Source organism: Charadrius vociferus, unplaced genomic scaffold, assembly GCF_000708025.1.
Source record: "Charadrius vociferus isolate BGI_N301 unplaced genomic scaffold, ASM70802v2 scaffold72, whole genome shotgun sequence".
Classification (NCBI taxonomy): Eukaryota; Metazoa; Chordata; class Aves; order Charadriiformes; family Charadriidae; genus Charadrius; species Charadrius vociferus.
The window spans coordinates 7,398,373-7,418,469 of record NW_009647830.1 but is presented as its reverse complement, the minus strand read 5'-3'; the positions used below and the strand labels follow the sequence as shown (position 1 = coordinate 7,418,469).

Below are 20,097 nucleotides of genomic sequence, written 5' to 3'. Positions count from 1 at the left end.
AGTACGTAAATTTATTTATTTATTTATAAACTCTCTGGCACCGAAAATATTATTCTTTGCACAACCTACAATTTTTTAAACTAAAACACTGGAGGAGATTATTTCACATACTAGATTTGAATGCTCCTATAAAGTTTGAGGGGTTTAATTGGATATTTTTAATACACATTTTTTAAAGAAGACTTAAAGGGAACAGTTTTGACCAAACCAAGCTGAACTTAATAAATGCTTATTTATTTTTTAATTTCTATCTTTGTTTTCTCTGATAAAGTTTTCTTCAAAATATCTTACCCACATCTACTCAGGATATTGGCTGCCACGCATCCCTCAAACATTTAACTCCTGTGCCATTTTGCATCCTGCAGGACGTCAGTGGCTTCTGTCATCAACAGATCGATGACATAACTGGAATGGTCTCCACTGATCAAAGAGGGGACTCTTTTTAACCTAGGTGCCTCAATCAAATGCTTACAGTCAGGTGGGATGAATCCAAGTATCAATCTGAGAAACCACAGAGAGATACCTATGAACTAACAAATTCCAAAGGAATTTTCATGTATTTTAAGAACGTGTTGGCGTCTAAAGAGTCAGTAAGTCAAATTTGTTAGCAAGTGTGCCAAACATAGAAATGTTCATCCATGTCAGACCAATGACATTATGGTCCAGATATTATTTAGTTTTGGATATAGTACTGACCACCCACAAAGGAAATACAGATCTGCCATTTCTGTCTGCACCGAGCCTATGTCAGGAGAATTTGAAGGATTCTGTATAAAACGTGTCAACGCAGAGAGAAGAGATGAGTTTCAAACAGTGAAATACTTGAATTCTTGTCTGAAAATAAACAAAAATAAATTATTCAGTATTTTTTCATTGAGATGGCTAGTAGGATGCAGTGTAGTTGAGGAATTTGAAATTGTTGAAAGCTTGTTATAGAAGCTTTCACTTAAACAAACAAGTAAACAAACAAATAAAACGACCCATAAAGCTACAGTGAAATTTAAGCTGTGCAAACATTTTACCTCCAAAATCGCCTTATTTCCGTTATAATTTGCTGTTTAAAAACAAAACAAAACAAAAAACCTGCCACTACTAAAACATTTTTCATTTTACTTATTTGCTAGAAATAGGTGTTGCTACCATGCCTCTTAAGGTGCATATAGTGGCCTCTCTCCAACATAATGAAAATGAAGTGGGGAAAAAAGAGGGAGAGAGAAAGGAGTGTGGTTTCAAGATAACTGCGTGTACAGAGGTCCTTCCTCCCTTACATTTGTAATAGCTTAATTGGAATGGGGAAGATTAGAACCCAACAGGATATTCAAATTAACTCTGTTTTATTAATCACCATTGAGACCTCCTTTTAAAATAGTTTCCTTTGAATAATACATTGTTTCTAATAACTCTAAATTGTTTAATGATTCCTTTTTCATTATAAAAATGGATTATTCTCATTAGATTAATTATGCATTCACATAATTAGGCAATTCACATTGATCATCTGCCTTTTTCAGTGCATTCCCAGTTACAGATATAAAACAAAATGAAAAACATGCTGTCAGATTAGGTAAAACTGAAGCGTATTAGCTATACTGTCTTTCAAGGAAGAACAGATTAACATGTTCCCAAACAGTCCAACTTTTTTTTTTTTTTTACATTATCTTTCACTTCTGAGTTTGTGATAATTTAAGAATTTGTTTTATAGATTTTCTTGTATTATCTGGGGTTTTTTTTACACGTTTAACTCGTTAACTGCTGGTTTTGTTTTTTATTCACTTTCATCCTAAGTCTTTCTAATCGTTGTTTCAGCACAGAACTTTTAGTCCTTTTTGATGTCTAAATTTTCATCTGGGCCTGTGACCACTTTGTATCTGTCTTGCCTCCAAATATGATTGCTTTACTGCTCCTAAGTCCCAGCCTGAAAATGGATTGGAACTGCTGTGGTTTAAGCTTCAAAATAAACTTCATTGAAATATGATAGCAGAGGATTTTCAAGCACCATTTTTTTTCAGTCTTTAAGTCATACACTTACATGTGTTAGTAAGTGTGAGAATTTACATGTGGTTTCTGATGTGCATTCAGTTTTCCTCTTAGATGTGATATATCTATAATATTTCTGTGTAGTCACATTGTTTACAGTGTTGGAGCTCTGTGTCTTTGTTCTTCATTGCCTGAAGAGCAGCCTGGGAAAGCTTTATTTTTCTCCCATGTATTTAAGGAAAACAGGGTAATAATGAAAAATAAAACGTCAAATTTGTATTGACAAGAAAGAGAAATATCAACCATGACCTAGTAATGAAGTCTTTTCTTCAAGACAGTTTTATGCCTGTGGAAGAAACGTCACCTTGGTCCCTAGGAAGGTCAGTTTTTGTCTTTGTCAATGAAATGAATAAAACTGATTTCATAATCCATAGTTCCAGGGAATGAATTGTCCATTTCTGACTGACGGGTTAGCTAAATGAAGTATACGCTGAATGATAAATAAAAAAGAGTGCACGGATCTGCTCCATTGGGAACACCAGATGCTACATGGTGATTATGTATTGAGAAATTAAATTCCTTGATGAGATGGGGTCAAAGCCAACCAGATCTAATATGTTCATCACTAAGTCACTTAGCCAGCCTTCCCAACATGCACTCATGAATCTTTCAGCAAATGAAAGATTTTTTACAATTTTAAATATTTTGAAAATCCTAACATTAAAAGTTTAATGATTTTGTAGGGAAACTCTAAAACGAGTTTATGATACTCAAATAAGAAACATTCATAGAACATATGCAGTCTTTGGTGGAAACATCTCTCTGTCTTGGGCATACAGTGCCATCGAATTGGGATCCTGACTTTGGACTATAGTTTATACCTCCTCTTACAATAGCAATGAATGTAATTCCAGGCAGACAGGATTCCTAGACCCAAACCAGGAAGAGAGTTGTAACTCACACGCAGAAAGACTTCATTAAGCTTCAGACCTTTCTGCTCCCAGAACTCTCTCCAATAATTCTGATTTAAGAAAATCTTCAGCTACTATTAAAACAGACAGCATTTCTTACTTCCAAAGTGAAATGGAACAAGAATATACCAGAAACAGAGCTGTTCAGAAGAATATACCAATTTGAAGTCGTCTTTGCAGTTTTCTTGGCAGCTGTGAATAACGAGTGTACAAAGGCACATGTACATAAATTGTCAAGTCCTTTTTGTTGCTCTCTAGGCTGTTGCTATCACACAACAATAAAAGATTATTACAAACCACTATAATAACTATTTATTCCAAACTCCCTTTAGAACCAATCACTTAAGTGGAATGCAGTGGAGTATTTCCAAACAAGCTAGGTCACCGACCCTAAACGTTGTGGAATGTCCATGTTTCTGGTTCTTCCCTTTAGTTTATCCGTAAATCTAATCATTCTGACATCCCAAGTACATGGTTGACTCTGCTTCCTCAGCACAATATACTAGACTGCTCGAGAGATGTGGTATAGAAATTGTAGATCAGGGACAGTGCTAGAAATGCAGCTTTATGTTTCTTCCATGTTGCCAAAAGTTGGGGTTTCTGGAGGATCCGAAAAAACCTGTGGCACAAACAACCCTGGAGACTTCTTTCTTAATGGTCATATGTTTTGACCTGTAAGTGCCATCTCATTGTGAGGATTTTTGAAGTGATAGTGTGGAGTGCAACTGGATGGTTCTTTCCCATCCAAATTTCAGTTTTCCGTACCTTATACATCATCACTCAGTGTCCGGGGAATGACATAGACTCCAGAATCTTGCTTAGTGTTTGTAAAACATGAGGTCCTCTGTGTTACATGTTTTCATCATTAATCTCATATTTTAGTGAGAGCTTCCAGTGACCCAGATGCGGTCACAAGTTCAGTCATCAGATCGCAAAGGCTTGCGATTTAATTTTTTTTCTCTTGTCTCTGGTTGTGCTCTGGATGACATCCAATGGTGTATTTAGCACAACTGCAACAGGTAAGTTTTTCAGACAAAATTGCTGATAAAAAGATTTTTCCAAGCCAGTGCATGTATTGATGTTGCAGCACCCAACAGCTTGCATAGTCTTCCTACATATTTTATTTGCATGGAATAATCAATGGAAACCAGTTCAGGGGACAAACTCCCCAAAAGCTCTTCCAGTGAGAAAGCCAGAGAACAGCTGGGGAATGGGATATAAGGAACAGTAAAAGAAACTGGAATGCTAGTACCACCTAGATGATCCTCATGCAAGTTCTCTTTGCTTCCCCCGTCACATCCTACACATTCAGCAAGAAATTGTCTTAACAGGCCTGGAAAGCAGGACCTTTAAGCAAACATTCCCTTGCTCTGGGAACTGCTCGTTCACAGCCAATGAATCTGTTCTGAAACTCTTAAAGGAAACAGTTACATTAGGTCATGTCTGTTGACTTGGCATCTTGCAACATTGATTCATCACCTGAAAAGTTTTGGAAATCAACTCAGAGACAAGGTCTCTCTCTCATTTCTTCCACAGAATGCTATTGAAATTTTCCATTCAGAAATCTCTGGTTGCATCTGAATTTTTGCTCTGCATTGCCATAGGAGAGTTGAAGTTGATGGTGACTTCAGTGGTGGTTCTGCTCATGCCAGGGAAAATGTCGTTCAGTTCTCAAGACACAGTCTTGTAGCATTGCTTTGTGCTTCAGAGACAGGCACAATGCATTGGGTCAGCCAGAACCCAATCCCTATTTTGGTTTCTATTGAAACCTGAAATGCTTTGAAAGCACCAACAAATATTCAGCTTCAAATCCTTGATGTGTAATGTGCTGAAAGAACTTCTAGTGAAGTTTATTATAAAGATATTTAACAGTTGAGTCTATGGTCCTGATATACACACTTTTCACGCTAATATAGTTGTTTAAGTTGCTGCCATGGAAGGAGAAAACTTTTGAAGAGGATAAGATGCAGAAGACTTGGTGATAAATGTATATTAAAAGAAGCAAATCCTAACTATTCCCTATTACGGTGGTATTAGAAGTTTTTCCCTTCTTATTCAGAAGGTAGTTTACTCAGTTTTGCTTGGATTACTAAAGATATCAGGACACGAGTGTAATCATTGAAGTTTGAGGAAGTGCAGAACCAACCATTCTGAGAACATTCAAAGATAATCTGTTTTCAGAAACCTACTCTGTTCTGGTACAAAGTACCTTTGAATGCTTACCAGCGAGCGAAAGAGAGAACATTTCAATTAAAGAAAGATTGGTGTAACCTGCACTTTTATCTAGTAAAATAAAAGCTCATAGTGCCTGTAGGGAACAGTTGAGCCCATTCTAGAGGAAGGCACCAATGCCTTTGTGCTCTGAACATAAAAGATTGTTACACACAGACATATCCCAACCAATTAATACCTTTCATATTACAACAAAGCAGCAGAAGTGCCAATTTAGATGTATGGCTTTTAAATCGGTGTTGGCTCATGTCTTAACAAAATGCTTTACAAATGGTCATGATCATTTTAGAGAGGCAATTATACAGGATAAAGAGCTGTATGTTTTCATCTCTGTGGATGAATATTTGTTAATTTTAAGAATATGAAAATAAGTTGGTTTTTTTCAACTCCTAGGAACTGGGAATTTTGTTGTTGTTGTTTAAATTACATATATACTTTTATCATATTTTTCAGTAGATTGCATGTATTTCCTCAAAAAATTTTGGTCAAATATAGACTCAGAACCACTGTTGGCAATTTGCAAGGATAAGTAAGTTTTAACAACTCTGTAAGTACAGAACTCATCGGCTTTTATGCTCTCTGATGCTTAGATAGGTTAGGGAAAAATAACTGAGAGGATAGTGAAGTATTGAATCCGTTCTTTGCTGTCAAAGGTCTTTAAGAACTCTTGGCTACACATTTACACTCGGCTTTGTGCTGTCTAGTAAGACAGATGGGAACACCTGTTTAAAAACATAATGTTGTTCCAGGCAAAGAACAATGTTATTGAAGATCATACCTGAACCTGGACTGTGGATTTCCCACTCCTGTTCTAGGAGAATCGTAATGAGAAATACGCTTTCTTTGAATAAGGAAAATCTGGGATTCAGAGCTTCTAGAAAGCTGTTTTCTCAAAAGCTGGTTCTGATTCCAAAAAACAATCAAGCTACCATAATTTACGTTGTTGGCAAGAGTCGGAGTTGTGACACCTGCAATAAAAAAGCTCTGTATGTGATGTTGGGCAGAGTCTCATAAATCATGCAGTTTGCCAGCTACCTGTCAGAGGAGAAAAGCTTGCATGTAAATTTAGACCCACACAAGTGGTTCCTGGATCCAGGAGCCTGTGGGTCAGACCTTCTGATCCACCTCCTCCAACACCTTGCCAATATTCTGCCCTACTAATGCTCTTCTCTGGGGAAAGCACATCTTTATGGCTATGACAGGAAAAGTTCAGAAGTCTGCTTTTTAATGAAGAAAGTGCAGCAGTAAACCGCCAATCCAATTCATTCTTGTATTAATTTAGTATATCATATTAAAAGGAACAGCAGCTAATGTTTTCAAAATGGGATATCTCTACTTAGGTGCTTTAAATTAAATTTAGATGTGTGAATAAAATTAGTCTGCCTTTCAGGAAAACTTGGCAAATCAATTCTCAACTGAAAGTTTCCACCTCGTACTGGGTCTGGCTGGGACAGAGTTAACTTTCAGTTAACCACCGGGATGATGCTGTGTTTTGGATTTATGGTTGAAACAGCCTTGACAACACACCAATGTTTTGGCTGTTGGTGAACAATTCTTGAACAGTGTCAAGGCTTTCTCTTTTTCCCACTCTGCCTCCTCAGCGAGTGGGCTGGAGATGGGCAGGTGATTGGTAGGGGACACAGTTTGGACAAATGACCCGAGCTGGCCAAAGGGATATACCATATCCTATAACATCATGTTCAGCAATAAAAGCTGGGGCAGATGAAGAAGAGGGGTTTTAGCTTCTGAAGTGACCTTTGTTTGGTGATTGGCTGGGCATTGGTCTACATGTGGTGAGCAGTTTTCTCCACTTCACTGATTTTGTTGCTTTTTTTTTTTTCCTTCTTCTTTCCTTCATCTATTGAACTGTCTTTATCCTGACCCACAATTTCTCTTCCTTTTGCTCCTCCTGTTTTCTTCCCTCACCCTGCTAGGGGAGGTGAGGGAAGTAAATGGCTGTGTGAGTGCTTGGATGCTGGCAGGGGACAACCCGTCACACACCTGTACACTCAGGTATTGACTTTTCCACTAGATTAAGAAGGTAGCAGTCAATTATATTTATAGCCCATCCAATTAAGGAAATGCTTAGTCAGCACCGCTGATTGAATCACCTCAACTCAGGCAATGAGTAAGGCAGTTACGGGTTGTTCCTCTCTCTTGTTTGCAGTCAGTATCCTGTAAGGGTTTGGGTGTAAAGGATGCTACGATGGTTTCAGGAGGGTGCTATATACCATCTGCTATCTATCCACTCAGCATGAATTATTGCCGCTGTTACTGCCACCTCTAGTAAAGGGGAGAGACTTGTTTCTGGTAATGTACAGTCCTAGAATTTTATTTTCTGGAGACCTGACAGTTTTACTTGTACTTGGCTGGTGTCATGCAGTAGTTGTAAATGTTTTTTAGTTAACTTTTGTAATCCTGTAATAAAGATAATCCTTTAATATATTATATAAAATAATAATCCTATTATAGAGACACTTGTTGGAGACCTAGTAGTAAATGGAGAGCAAATTCTGGTTTTAACAATTTAAAACATTAGTTTAGTGTTGTTGAGATTTTTGATGTGTCCATGTAGACTAAAAGAATATGTGCAGCCAAAGTCCTAGAAAAATAATTAATAAAAACAAGCTTTTAACTAAAGCAACTGGTTGTGCACTTGCTTTTCAGTAAATATGTAATAGTAAATGTCGTCCTGTTCTAAGTTAGATTAACTAAAGCATGTATAAATTTCATAATATCTTCAGTAGTTGTTGATCTTATAGACCTCTTAAAGAGCTAAGAATTAACCTAGTGTGTTGCTTAAGAGCACCAGTAAACCATTAGTATTGCTTTGAAATGGTTTCCAATAATGTTATATTTTTAGGAATTACATGGATGAAGAGCGAGTATTTTACTGTTTAATAAAATGCATCTAAAGTCAAGAAATCTGTTGATTATGTCACATCAAGTAGAATGTATCAGTTACATGTTATTACGTTAGGGGTAGTTATAAATATCCATAAGGTAACATCTCTGTTGAGCTTTAGTGTTAAATATTTAATACAGAAAACTAGAAGTATGTTTCTAAAGATCTGTCTCTAAAAACCCTTGAGTAATTTTTATTGAAGACAATAATGACAGTTTTTTTCTCCTTATGGAACTAATTAGCTTAATGACCAGTTGGCATTATTTTTAAGTTCTAAGCTGCAAAATATTTTTCCTAAATTAGATATATAACTTTTTGAGAATTATCTTGACTATTCACCATGTCTTGAAATCTAAAAGATTATGTCCTCTTTCTTCCCCCTGGCTGGATGTATCAATAGTATGTCTAGTGACTCATTCTGCTAATCCAGTGCTTTCATTAACAAAAAAACCTTAATGTTAACAGTTTAAGGCTGGTTTACTTTAGCGTGGACCTAAAGTTTAGGGGTACTGTTTTAGTTCATTTGTTGGAAGAGAATTGGAATACTAGTTGGTGAAGTTTGTTTCAAAGATTTGTCTTTAAAGAAAATAGGAATTCAGCCCAAATCAAGAGATATGAACTGTGTATTGTAGTTGGTAGATTTACTTGTCTAAGAATTTTCATATTCATATCTGAGTTTGTCCTGTATATAAGGCATACCCTGATGTGGTACCTAAAAGGAAAAAAAAAAAAAAAAAAAAAGGCAGATAACTTAAAGCCTTTGTCAACATTTTTTTTGCCCTTCAAAAGAGAGTTCCATTAATGGCTCAAGCGATGGTTTCTAATTCTGAAGACAAATTAATTTCTTATGATCCAAACTGTTCTCATGTGCTTTCTTTTTGTGTTTTTCTCTCTTTTTATTTATTTATTTGTGTGAGAAAGCCGTTTTGGAAATCCTCAGTTTCTGGAAACAATGAACACAAAGCATCATAGTGTATGAAAGGATGGCACATATTAGAGTGTGGATGTAACTAAAGCAAGACGAACTTATGCTATGAATGCAGAAAGGCACCTGAATGTTTTTCCAAGACTTTTTGCAGATGTGAATAACTAAGATATAGGTGTCTGTCAGAGTAAATAATCTTCCATCTCTTGCTAAGTTGAGATGTATCCACAGAGTAAGGAAAAAGCTAGAAAAGCTGTCTTTCACCACTTTTTGCATTGAGATAATTCTTTCTGCAAACGTGTTCATCGTACCAAAGCATCAGTGGATTCACTCTGCCCCTACAGACCTTGCTAGCTCCGGTTAAGTGGGCTTTCTGCACATGCGTATAGCAAGCATGTAGATAACAGGGAATATAGGAGCAAAGGAGGCAAGAAAAAAAGAAAATCCCTTGCCTTGAGAGGAAATACTTTGTTCCTGAAGAGGTTTATGGCCAGTGATGGCTTGGTGGACTATTGGTTGAGTGATCTTACTTTACAAACTAAGATAAAAAAAGGAAGGATGGGATGCTGGAATGTATAATCACCATACTTTAAGATAGCTTTTCCAAATATAAAGTTATGTAGACACAGAGTCTAGACGGCTGAAACCCTTTGAAAAGTCCTTGATCCAAAAATAACACATTTTACAAATTAGGTGTGAAAAAATCATTAAAAGGAGCAGAAATAAGGTGGTTTGAGTACCTTCCAAAGTGGTTTTTTTCCTCTTCTTCAAAGGAAAACTGATTTTTGTAGAGTTCTACTAATTGTTATGTGTTTTGTTTTGAAACTACTGTACTTTAGTTAGTTTGGTTAATGCTAAACTATTCATTCTTTTCAGTTTTAACTTGGTTTAATGATTGTGATAATGTCCCAAGTTCAGTCATATGATTTTAGCCATCTTCTATTTTTTTAAGTGAAATGTAAGAATCATGTAGGAAAATTGTTAAAAGCTGCCTGTTGTGATTCTCTTAGTATTACTGAAATACATGATAAAATACCAGGTCTTCAAGGTGTATACGTATATATAACCATTTTAAAGCAAAGTATCATTTATAACTCTAAAGCTGAATAAATTTGTTTGCATTTATATAACTATATATATTTTTACGTGATTTTGAGATGTGCTTTTAAAAAGGGAATATATTTCATTTGTAGGGGCTATTTTATTTTATTTCATTTTGTTCTGAGGACATGAGGATCAGTGTATAGGCAGACGGGCAAGTCCTTAAATGGCAGGCTTCTTGGGGGTTGGGAGTGTTGTTTCTTGATGGCTGTGTCATTCTCACTATTCATAAACATGTTCTGCAAATATTGCAGTTAGTTATTACCTGTCATATTTATTGCATTTTTTTCTATAATTACTACATTTTAAAGATATTGAAATACAGAGCAGATCAACAAATGGAAACTGAGGCACCTGATTTTTATTTTTTTTTTTGGTGTAATTCCTTTTCCCAACTATATTGTCTGAAGTATTATCCATCAGTTGTTTTCTGTGGGCTCACGTTCATGCACTCCATTGCAGGTCAGTTCCTCCTAGAAGAATCTCGCCTGATAGAAGCAGCTGAGATGGCAAAAAAAGCAGCTGAACTTGATAATACAGAATTTGATGTTGTTTTCAATGCAGCCCATATGCTCAGGTTAGTGCTTTTACATCTGCCTTACTTGATTTTCCTGCCTTCTTTTGGAGGAAAAATGTCTTTACAGCCTCTGCTTATGCAGGGTTCTTTTTAAAGCCCAGCAACTCTTTTGAACAATTCAATATTGCTAATTAGATAAAAAGAATTGGAGTGAAACTGTTGCAGGATTTAGCACTTTCTCTTTCTAATTTTCTGTGCGTTATCTCATAATTTCTTACCTTTAAAACTTCTGTTGTTCACAGGCAGGTAATCCTTTTTGCTTGCATACAAGAATAAGTGTTTCTTTTGTGAAGAACCTTCTGCAGGGTTTCCTTTCACCTGATTTTTTTTAAATTTAGAATGCAAATAATAGGCCATATTTCTGAACTGGATGTAACTAGCGAATATTGAAAAGATCACATTTTATGTTAATATCAGTAGGGAACAGTACGATAATTAGAAATCTAAATATTCCCAGGCTAATGATACTTTGAGATTCATAGGAGCACTTAATGATATTATCAGAATCTGTGATTTAAAATGTAGTCTTATATTTAATTCTGTTCTCCTACCTGAATAGAATAAAATTTTAGCCTTCTTTTTTTTTTCCTGTTAAAGCTGTCAGACTGGATATTCAGTAACATTAAGCTTCTGCCTGAACATTATCATTAAGCTCACATTACTATAATAGGTATCCTCCATGCTTATTTCTAGGATAGCTATCTAATTATTGTCTATTGTCCACTTAACAGCTATGAGGGTAATTGATTTCATTTAGATTATATCTATGCTTAGAAAATGCATGAAAAAAAGAAATAAAAAATATACTTCATTATCACAAAACAGTTTTTGAGGTAATTTCTCTAATGAACATATCTCATGTGGCTGTTTGTACTTTTAACATTTAGAATACAAAATGAAAGGAAAAAAAATGGTATTAAAGAGAAGGTAGGATCAGCTTCAGCCAAGTGACCTGTGTTTCAAAATGAAGGGTTCTATACCAGGATTTTGAAATAAGCCCCAAAACGCCCTTTGAGAAATAACTGTCACTGCTTGTAGATTAGAAAGGAAACCGAGACAAATGGTTCACTGGTAAACAGTTTGACCTGCCACGGGTGTGTGAGCTATTTTAAGGATCCTCCCCTTCCTCCTCATTATTTTCTGAATGATATCGCTTGAGATAAATCCAGTAATTGAAACATTTAGATTAATGAAACATATTCACAGACAGTTAGACATGAAAGCTGAATCCAGAAGAGTATGTGTCAGACTCCTGGTTTGAGTGAGTGTGTAGTGGAAGATGCTTTAATGGTGTGATTATTTTGTGGGTATTTTCAAATGTGGTGATGTAGATCAATACTATTTGGGGAATAGGTTTAATAAATTTCTTACTTTCTCTATGAGCACTGAGTGAAGCATCTCAGGTCTTGAAGGCACATGTCTTTACATCAGATATGAGTACTTTTGGGTCTCAGAGTAAGAGCTATGCTGTTGTACTGTACAGCAACCATGGTTACCCTACTTGATCTCGTTGGGAGTGGACACTTTGGGGAGGTTTTGACCAGCATTAAGCTCAGTGATTCTAGACTGCATTCTCTGGGGAATAGGTTTAATAAATTTCTTACTTTCTCTATGAGCACTGAGTGAAGCATCTCAGGTCTTGAAGGCACATGTCTTTCCATCAGATATGAATACTTTTGGGACTCAGAGTAAGAGCTATGCTGTTGTACTGTACAGCAACCATGGTTACCCTACTTGATCTCGTTGGGAGTGGACACTTTGGGGAGGTTTTGACCAGCATTAAGCTCAGTGATTCTAGACTGCATTCTCTAGCTGTAAGCAAAAAACCAAGACTTTAAAAAAAAAAAAAAAAGGCCTGGTGGTTTAGTTTAGCTAAAATCCAACTGTGCTCCTTTGGGATACCCAGTTGGTCTAATTTTTCACTTAAATACTCAGCTTTCTTTGTGGAAGATCGTAATGTCTTCCTAATATGTTCTGGGAGTCTAAAGTGGTCTGGAGGATTTAGCAAGAGTCAGGGTGGCAAAGTTAAATTCAGTGCTGCCAAGTTTTTGCTTAAAACCGCATGTACTATGATCTGACGGATTTTTGCTAAAAGGTTATGATTCCATTGTCTGCCTTTGTTCAGTGCTTTACTTAGCAATTTAATGAATGTATTGCTTACGTAATAGCTGTTAGACAAGGGGAATGTTTATTCATACATCAGGACAGGCCAGCTACAAATCCATCATGAGTCCATGGGACTTCAGAAGCAGCTGATGTTCAGGATATTTAGAGTGATGGAGAGCTGAGGTGATTCCAAGAGGAAAGCAGATACAAAGGAGGAAGGAAAGAATGGAGTACTCCAAACAGCATAGACTGACACAGCTAGAAACTAAAGACAGTCATAAATGAAAGACTGAAATTAAGTATAATAGCTTCATGTAGGTGACCAACTGCTCTTTAGGTACCGTAGAGAGCTATAAAAACTGACTGGTAAGAATTTTAAATGGACTGCACAGCTGCGAGGAAGAAAATACATTATAGAAGTTCACAGGGCATGGAAGTGACTTGACTATTGTGAGAGAGAAAGGATAAATTTTAAAGATGTGTTGTGGGCTAAAAGACAGGAATTTATATTAATGTGGATGATGCCAAATGTCCAAAATGACTGGGAGGTAATAACAGCAACTTAGATTTTTATGTAAATTCTAATATTTTTTTCCACACCAAATATTCTACCCAGTGAGGCACTGATGAATTAGAAAGGAATCATCTTTCCCTCCTGTCATACTCCTGTTTCCACCATTAGCCCAAGGAGTGTCACGAAACTGAGAAATATGTAAGCTTTTCTTCAGAATTGCAGGCAAATTCTTTCAAATTTGGGTTACAGCTGCTTTGGATGGAAAACAATCACAACATTCCCTCCAAGTCTAATTTGTTTTTCTACTCTAGTGCTAAAGTATTTTCCTTATTTTAAATCCCTTTAATGTCTGAGAAAAATGTTTACATTAAAATGCAACCTAAATCAAAATTTACAAGTTCTGGAAGTTCAGAACAGGAATGCTGCAGGTTAATTTTTTTTTTTTTTTCTTAAATTTGCAACAGAATTGTTAACTGTGTCCAAATGCAATAGCTGTATTTATAGATAGCCTGTTCTCAGTTTAGCAGTCACAAGAAATACTTTTGCTCCTTCTGTCAGGTATTCCAAGACTGTTTACTTCCTCTCTTTGTGACTAAATCCAAAGCTGAAGCCACAAAAAAACCCTGAATTCTGTTTGCATTATTGAGAGACCTCCCTGTTCCTAATTACACAAACATAGTTATTAATTTTTTGCCTAGATGACTTCTGTAGGATCCTGATAAAGCAATGCCAGATGAATCAAGTCATCTGTAATAGGGGTGAGATGTGGGATGACTGTAATTAATTTCTTTGCAACAGTCTGGTAACTTTTAACTTGCGTAGTACTTGCCTGTAAAATTTGTTTTCTCAATAAATTTGTTTTCCAGACAGCTTCATTCAAGGATCATGTAGCTGTTTGGCTGGTTCTTCTTAAAACAGTAACTGATCATGTGTTTTACTTTTGTAGTATTTGCTATGCTCTTACTTATAGCCTCAGTCTGAAGCCTTTCAGCAAAGCTAGATACATTTTAATGGAATGTAGTGAAGCATATATGGTGGCTGTAACTTCAGTAACGGAGTCATTTATTAACAGTGCTAAGTTTCACTTTGTAGTTGTATACTGAGGTGAGATGCCGTGAGATAGGTTTCCTGTAATCTAGGGGATGATTACTTTGAGAATGAGGAATGGCAGTGTGGTGACACCGCTGTACTAATTAGAAACAAGAAAAGAGCTGCACATTGTCTCCAAATGAAAACAAGCAGAGGAAGAAGAGCTTTCCTTAAAAGCACTTTTTTTAGGAATAATTGGGTTTTTTTCACACTTCTGTCAGTCAGTGGATTGTTGTGGGAAACACTCATATTACATGAAGTTACAGCATGTTTATTGGCTATTTGAAAACAGAAGTCTAAATTAGAGCAATACTACATGACATGGTCTTTGGTTTTCAGTAAATTTCTATGAGAGTATTTTGGATCTCCAAATACACGGAGTATAGTTGCTGTCACAGACTCATAGGCACAAGTTAACCCTATGCTATTGCCTAAACAGTTTTTATTCATTCTTTAATTACTGTTCACGTGCTTAAATATATATATGTATGTATGGCTAAGCTTATAGTCTATGTAAATTTTGTAACAGTTGTAAAACAAAAAAATGTGGATGAAGGGTTACATGTATGGAATCTGATTATGATTTGGTTGTGACACAAAAAGATCCATTAAGAATGCCAAATATCAACATTCAGTATTTCAAAGTAGGAATCTCTTTGAAGAAAACTTCCTTTTAGCTGGGCTGATATCCATGATTTCACTTTAAAAAAAATAACAGTCTGAAGCTTTATGCCAAGCAATAGGCAGCTTGAAAATAACCCTTTCCCATTCACTTCTTTATTTATCTAAACCAGTCAGCTTTGCTTTTGTACGTCTCTTAAAGCAATATTTTTTCCAGTGATCAACATAAAGATTCAAAATGAATGCAAGCTGAATATAACTGGGTGTCAGGAGAACCTAAGAGCTATGTGTTGTCAAGCCCATTTGTGAGGTGTCACTGGCAGTCACCTGGAACAAAATACAGGGAACTGGTAGGTCTGGAGGCTTAGGTTAAGAGGTATGAGAGAATAAAAAGAGGACGCATTTTTGTCCCTTAAAATAAGATTGAATGCTAGGTGTTAATGGAGGAAATCAGATGTGTTTTCAAGGTCAGTCTTCATGAAAAGATTTAGGACAGAGGTTGAAATATAGCTCGTAACTATGACAAGGACTCTGTCTTCTAAACTTCTCTTTGTTTCCTGTCCGTCCTTTCTGGTTTATTATCAACATTTTATCTAATGTTTTACTCTAATGTGAATTATGTTTCTTTTAGTAGTGTCCTTTCATTATTTGACATTGATCCAGAGCCCTTTACTGCTCAGTGGCATAGGGTTACTGCAATTTCCTACCACCGTGCCTCTAATTTTTCTCAAGGGAAAGCCATTCCAGGACTTAACATAATGAATTTCTAGTTTAGATTTCCAGTGCAAATGGGAACCAGAATTCTGCTGTGTCTTAACTAAAGGAACTGTTGCTGAATGCCCCAGAAAGGGAACTGGCATTTTCCTGACCAGATTAGTGTGGTGTGCATTCATTTCTATAAACCATTTTTAATGGAGAACTATAAATTCAAACTGATTTCAACTTAGGAATTAATGATCCATGTTTCAAGATGTACATGTGGCGGGCAAGCAAGCCATGTATTTCCACTGGGCTAAAAGGGGACAGGATTTTAATTTGTTCCCCATTCACATGCCAACAACACTTTCTGGAGGTGAAGTGTACCATCTGTATCTGCCTTCTGGGTAAGGCACCTTGTTTATCGTACAGAATTTCACCACGTTCAGAAATGCTTTGTTTCCTGACAGATATGTGCCAACAGGAAAGAAAAAAAAGCTCTGTGACATGTTTCATTTTATGTGCCTTGAAGTAAATCCTGAAATTTGGAATGACGATATTAATTTTTTCAGTTGTTTCAAGTGCTACTAATGCCCAGCAGGAGTTATTCAGAAGCAGGTTAAATGAATATTTTTAGACATTCAATCATTTCTAACCACTGCAACCACTGAGCCAATGATACATGTGCAAAGTAATTTAAAACAGTTAACAGGTATAAACCGGCTTCTACTTGGCAAATTGTTAGTCAGGAAGTGGTTTCAGTTTGCACGTGAATTATGTGAGAAACTTCAAAGGGATTATCCTTCCTCCCTTTCTCCTCCCAAGACCAATAATAGTCAAATGTGTTGATTTGGATTAATTGCCTGTCATGTATCATGTGGCTAATCTTCAAAATTTGGGTAGATGGGAGCACAATTTGATCACTGAATAACAAAATGTGTAAAAGCTCATGTAATGAACAAGGCAAAATCTCCAGATACAAGTGCTCAGTTGATTGATACTCTTTGAACTAGTAAGTGTTCTTGGAAGGAAAAGAAAAAGGAAAAAGAAAACAAACAACAAACCAATCCCACTAAGGCATTATCCTTATTTTCTAATTTTTCCATTTTATATTACAGAAATGCATCTGTAATCACATAACAAACACAGATATGCTGAAGATGTCCTATTCTAACTCTTCTATGAAGGGAGCTAACACTTCACAGAAAAGAACCCAGATAACTTTAGCGGAAGTTATATAGCCTGTCTGATAGTCCTGCTTGGTTGTTCTTACTTATTTACCATCTTTCTCATGACATGTATGTGACCAACTGATATTCATTGGGCCCGTAGCCAAAATGAATAGTTGGAGGGAAATTAAGAAGGTAGAGACAATAGGAGAAGAGAGGAGTTTGAGAGAAGACTTAAAAAGGGCCTGTTGAGACAAAAATATGTTTGGATTTCTTTGGCAACTTATTGCATTTGCATTTGAAGGCATTAAACTGAAAACTCAGGAGAAGAAATAAAAATTAAACTACTAGGAGAATGTAGATGCCACCTATATTAGTAAGGTAAAGAAAAAGAGGTAAGCTGATAGTGCTTCAGGTACCCAGAAACTCATCTTATTCCCCTGGGATATAAGATCTAAGTTTAAATCCCATCTCAGACTGATGTGAGTAAATTTTGAAATCAGAACTCTTATTTCTGAATGAATTCCCTGAACCATGGAAACCTATCTTTGAGAAATCATTGTATTCTCTGATTTTATTTTTTTTTGCCTGCAATGATAGTGTTCTTGGGGAGGCACAAAGAAAGGAACTACGTTATTGTATAATCTACAGCTTCATAATTTGTAAAGTATGGCTAATTATAAAAATCAAGCCGGATTTTCCTCTGGTACATCTCTGGTTTTGCCTCAGATGAGTATTTGGCCTTCTGCATTTCTCTCCAGTGTGTACTAATTTTATTTCAGGACTAAGAGGAAAATAAGGTAGGCAAAGAGGATTTGTGACAATGGATATTCTGAACTATAAAGAAATTTTTTTAGATCGACTTGTTTTGTGCATTTGTTAGAGTAATATCCTGAAACAGTGGGGAATAGTTGCAGTATTTTGGTTTTAGCTATGCTCCTTTAGGTACAGTTAACCCAAGGAAAATGGAGTGTAACTATATTCTTTTTTCCTGTCCTGATAGACAAGCCAGTCTCAATGAAGAAGCCGAGAAGTATTATGAAATGGCAGCAGGATTAAGACCTAATGTAAGTACCTTCTTAATGATAGCCATTACTGAAGTTGATGAACATACTACAGTGCTGAACCCATTGTGTCGAGCAGAAACTTCTTGCTAGAGCATTTGATCTCTTGGCCTCTATTATATATGTTCTTCTAATGGTTAATTACTGGATAGTCAGATAAAGCGGTTCATTTGTCAAACAAATCACTGTGCTTTCAAGTTGCCTCAGTGAAGTGTTCTAGCAACAAGTCTTACTTGGCTAACATACTTGGGAAAGATTTCTAGATTTAGATTTATTTATCTACCTTTAAATGTGTTAAGTTTGGAAAGCTCTCCTAATTCCATCTATTTTCACTAGTAAAAGAGAATGAAAGGCTATTCTGTGATTCACTGTCTAAGGCATTTTAAATAACACATTTATGCCTTTCCTCTGTCATGAGCTTCAAACAAACATTGTTCAACAAACTTCAAGATGATTTTATCTCAGAGGTATTTACCTCTGAGTTTGTTTATTGGCAAAGAAATGCTTATTCCTTGAAGCAGAAATGTGTAGGAGTATGTGACAGACCCTTTTAAAAATAAAAGCTCATTTCCAATTTTTTTGCATCAGGAACTAAAGAAATAAAATATTTTCTTTTTACCATTTTTTACTCAATGTTATATTTCTTTTCAATTATCTTCACATTTTGGGAAAAAAACACTCATGAATATAAACGGGATAGAATTTATTTTAAATACCTAATACCTAATACTCTGTCTGTGCAATAAATCAAATCTAGAACATGTTCCTGTCACAGAAGTCTATAGCGCCAAATTTGAGGATGCAAATCAGCGATTTCAGTCAAAAAAAAAAAAAAAAAGAAAAAACCCATGTGAAAGAAAAATAATACAGACTTAAACCAAAGGAGTTTTCAGACCTAAGAATCAAAAGTAACACTAGCTAAATCTCCAAACAAGCTAACCAAATATAACAAAAAAAACCCCACCTTATTCATATGAAATTATGCACTTCCACACCATCTCTTAGAAAAAACCTCTCCAAAATCTATGTATTTATTTAATTCATACTTTGTGAGATGACAAATTAGGCTTTGTGATTCCTTATGCTTTCAGACGCAAGACTTTTTTTTTTTTCTGAGTGGATACATTAATGTTGAAAGAACTCCCTCAGTTGCTTCCAAGTTGGTACAGTTTCTCTTCTCTTTTCTGTGGTTCATTGTACTATCAAAATGTTTCTCAGAAACTCAGAAATATATTTATTTGTATATAACCATATATCAATATGATTTTATGTGTAAGGTTTCTCAGAGAGCTTCAGAAGCAACTGAGGGCTTCTAGCTCATGCTAGAAGTTAGTTAACTATAAACGTTAGGTATTTCAGGTATTGCTGACAAGCTTTACTTGTTAAGACCAAAGTATCCTTTTTACAGGATAAGATCATTAGAACACTTTACTACAGCAAATTTCTTCTACGTTTGATTAGTTTAAGTTAAAATCTAATAGGTACTGCTGTTCAACTTTCTTTAAGTGGTAATTTCACTTTTATGTTCAAGTGATAAAGTTTAACTTCCAAGCTAAGCATAGTATTCATATCGTTCATGACTTTTAAAAAACATTGCAATGATGAAGAGTGGGAAAGTTGTATCTATTTTCACTGCCAGCATGAACTGTCTGACAACTGTACAAGGGCAATCTCTCAAGAATGAAAATAAAAACAGAATTAGTCTTTTTCTTATTATTAACTCTCAAATTTACCATAATAGTTTCAGAGTGGGAAGAAAAGAAGCCACTCAAGGAGGTTTTCTAGGTAGAATACAGTATAATGCAGTCATGGCAAGACAGAAGTTCCTGCTTTTTCCAAAGGAGTATGGAATGCAAATTAGTGAAATCCTGTGTAATTCATAGCTACATCTGGGCTGGTAAATTAAATTTGCCTGGGACTATTCATAAGTGTTGATGCAACCACCTTCTCAGAGTGTACCCAGGTACTGTCTGAGAGATGGCAGTGGCTCAGTCCAGAGCTATGTAGGAACCATCCTCACAGCTTGACAATGCCCACATTTTAATTTGTTATTTTGGTTATTGCCTGTGTATCCTCTCACTGTCTTATGAATATAAGGGATCAGCAAAATTGTGTGAGTCGAGATGCTAAAGAAATATCTGTAAGAAAAA

The 20,097-nt window shown here is 35.8% G+C and overlaps 1 protein-coding gene across 1 annotated transcript in view; it reads left to right on the top strand.

Moving 5' to 3' along the window:
• Positions 1-20,097, top strand: part of TMTC2 (transmembrane and tetratricopeptide repeat containing 2) — a 159,450-nt gene that overhangs the window by 119,929 nt on the left and 19,424 nt on the right. Inside the window, exons 10-11 of the mRNA XM_009882663.1 lie at positions 10,574-10,688; positions 17,887-17,950. Of these exons, the coding sequence (XP_009880965.1) occupies positions 10,574-10,688; positions 17,887-17,950 (179 nt within the window). The remainder of the gene's footprint in view (positions 1-10,573; positions 10,689-17,886; positions 17,951-20,097) is intronic.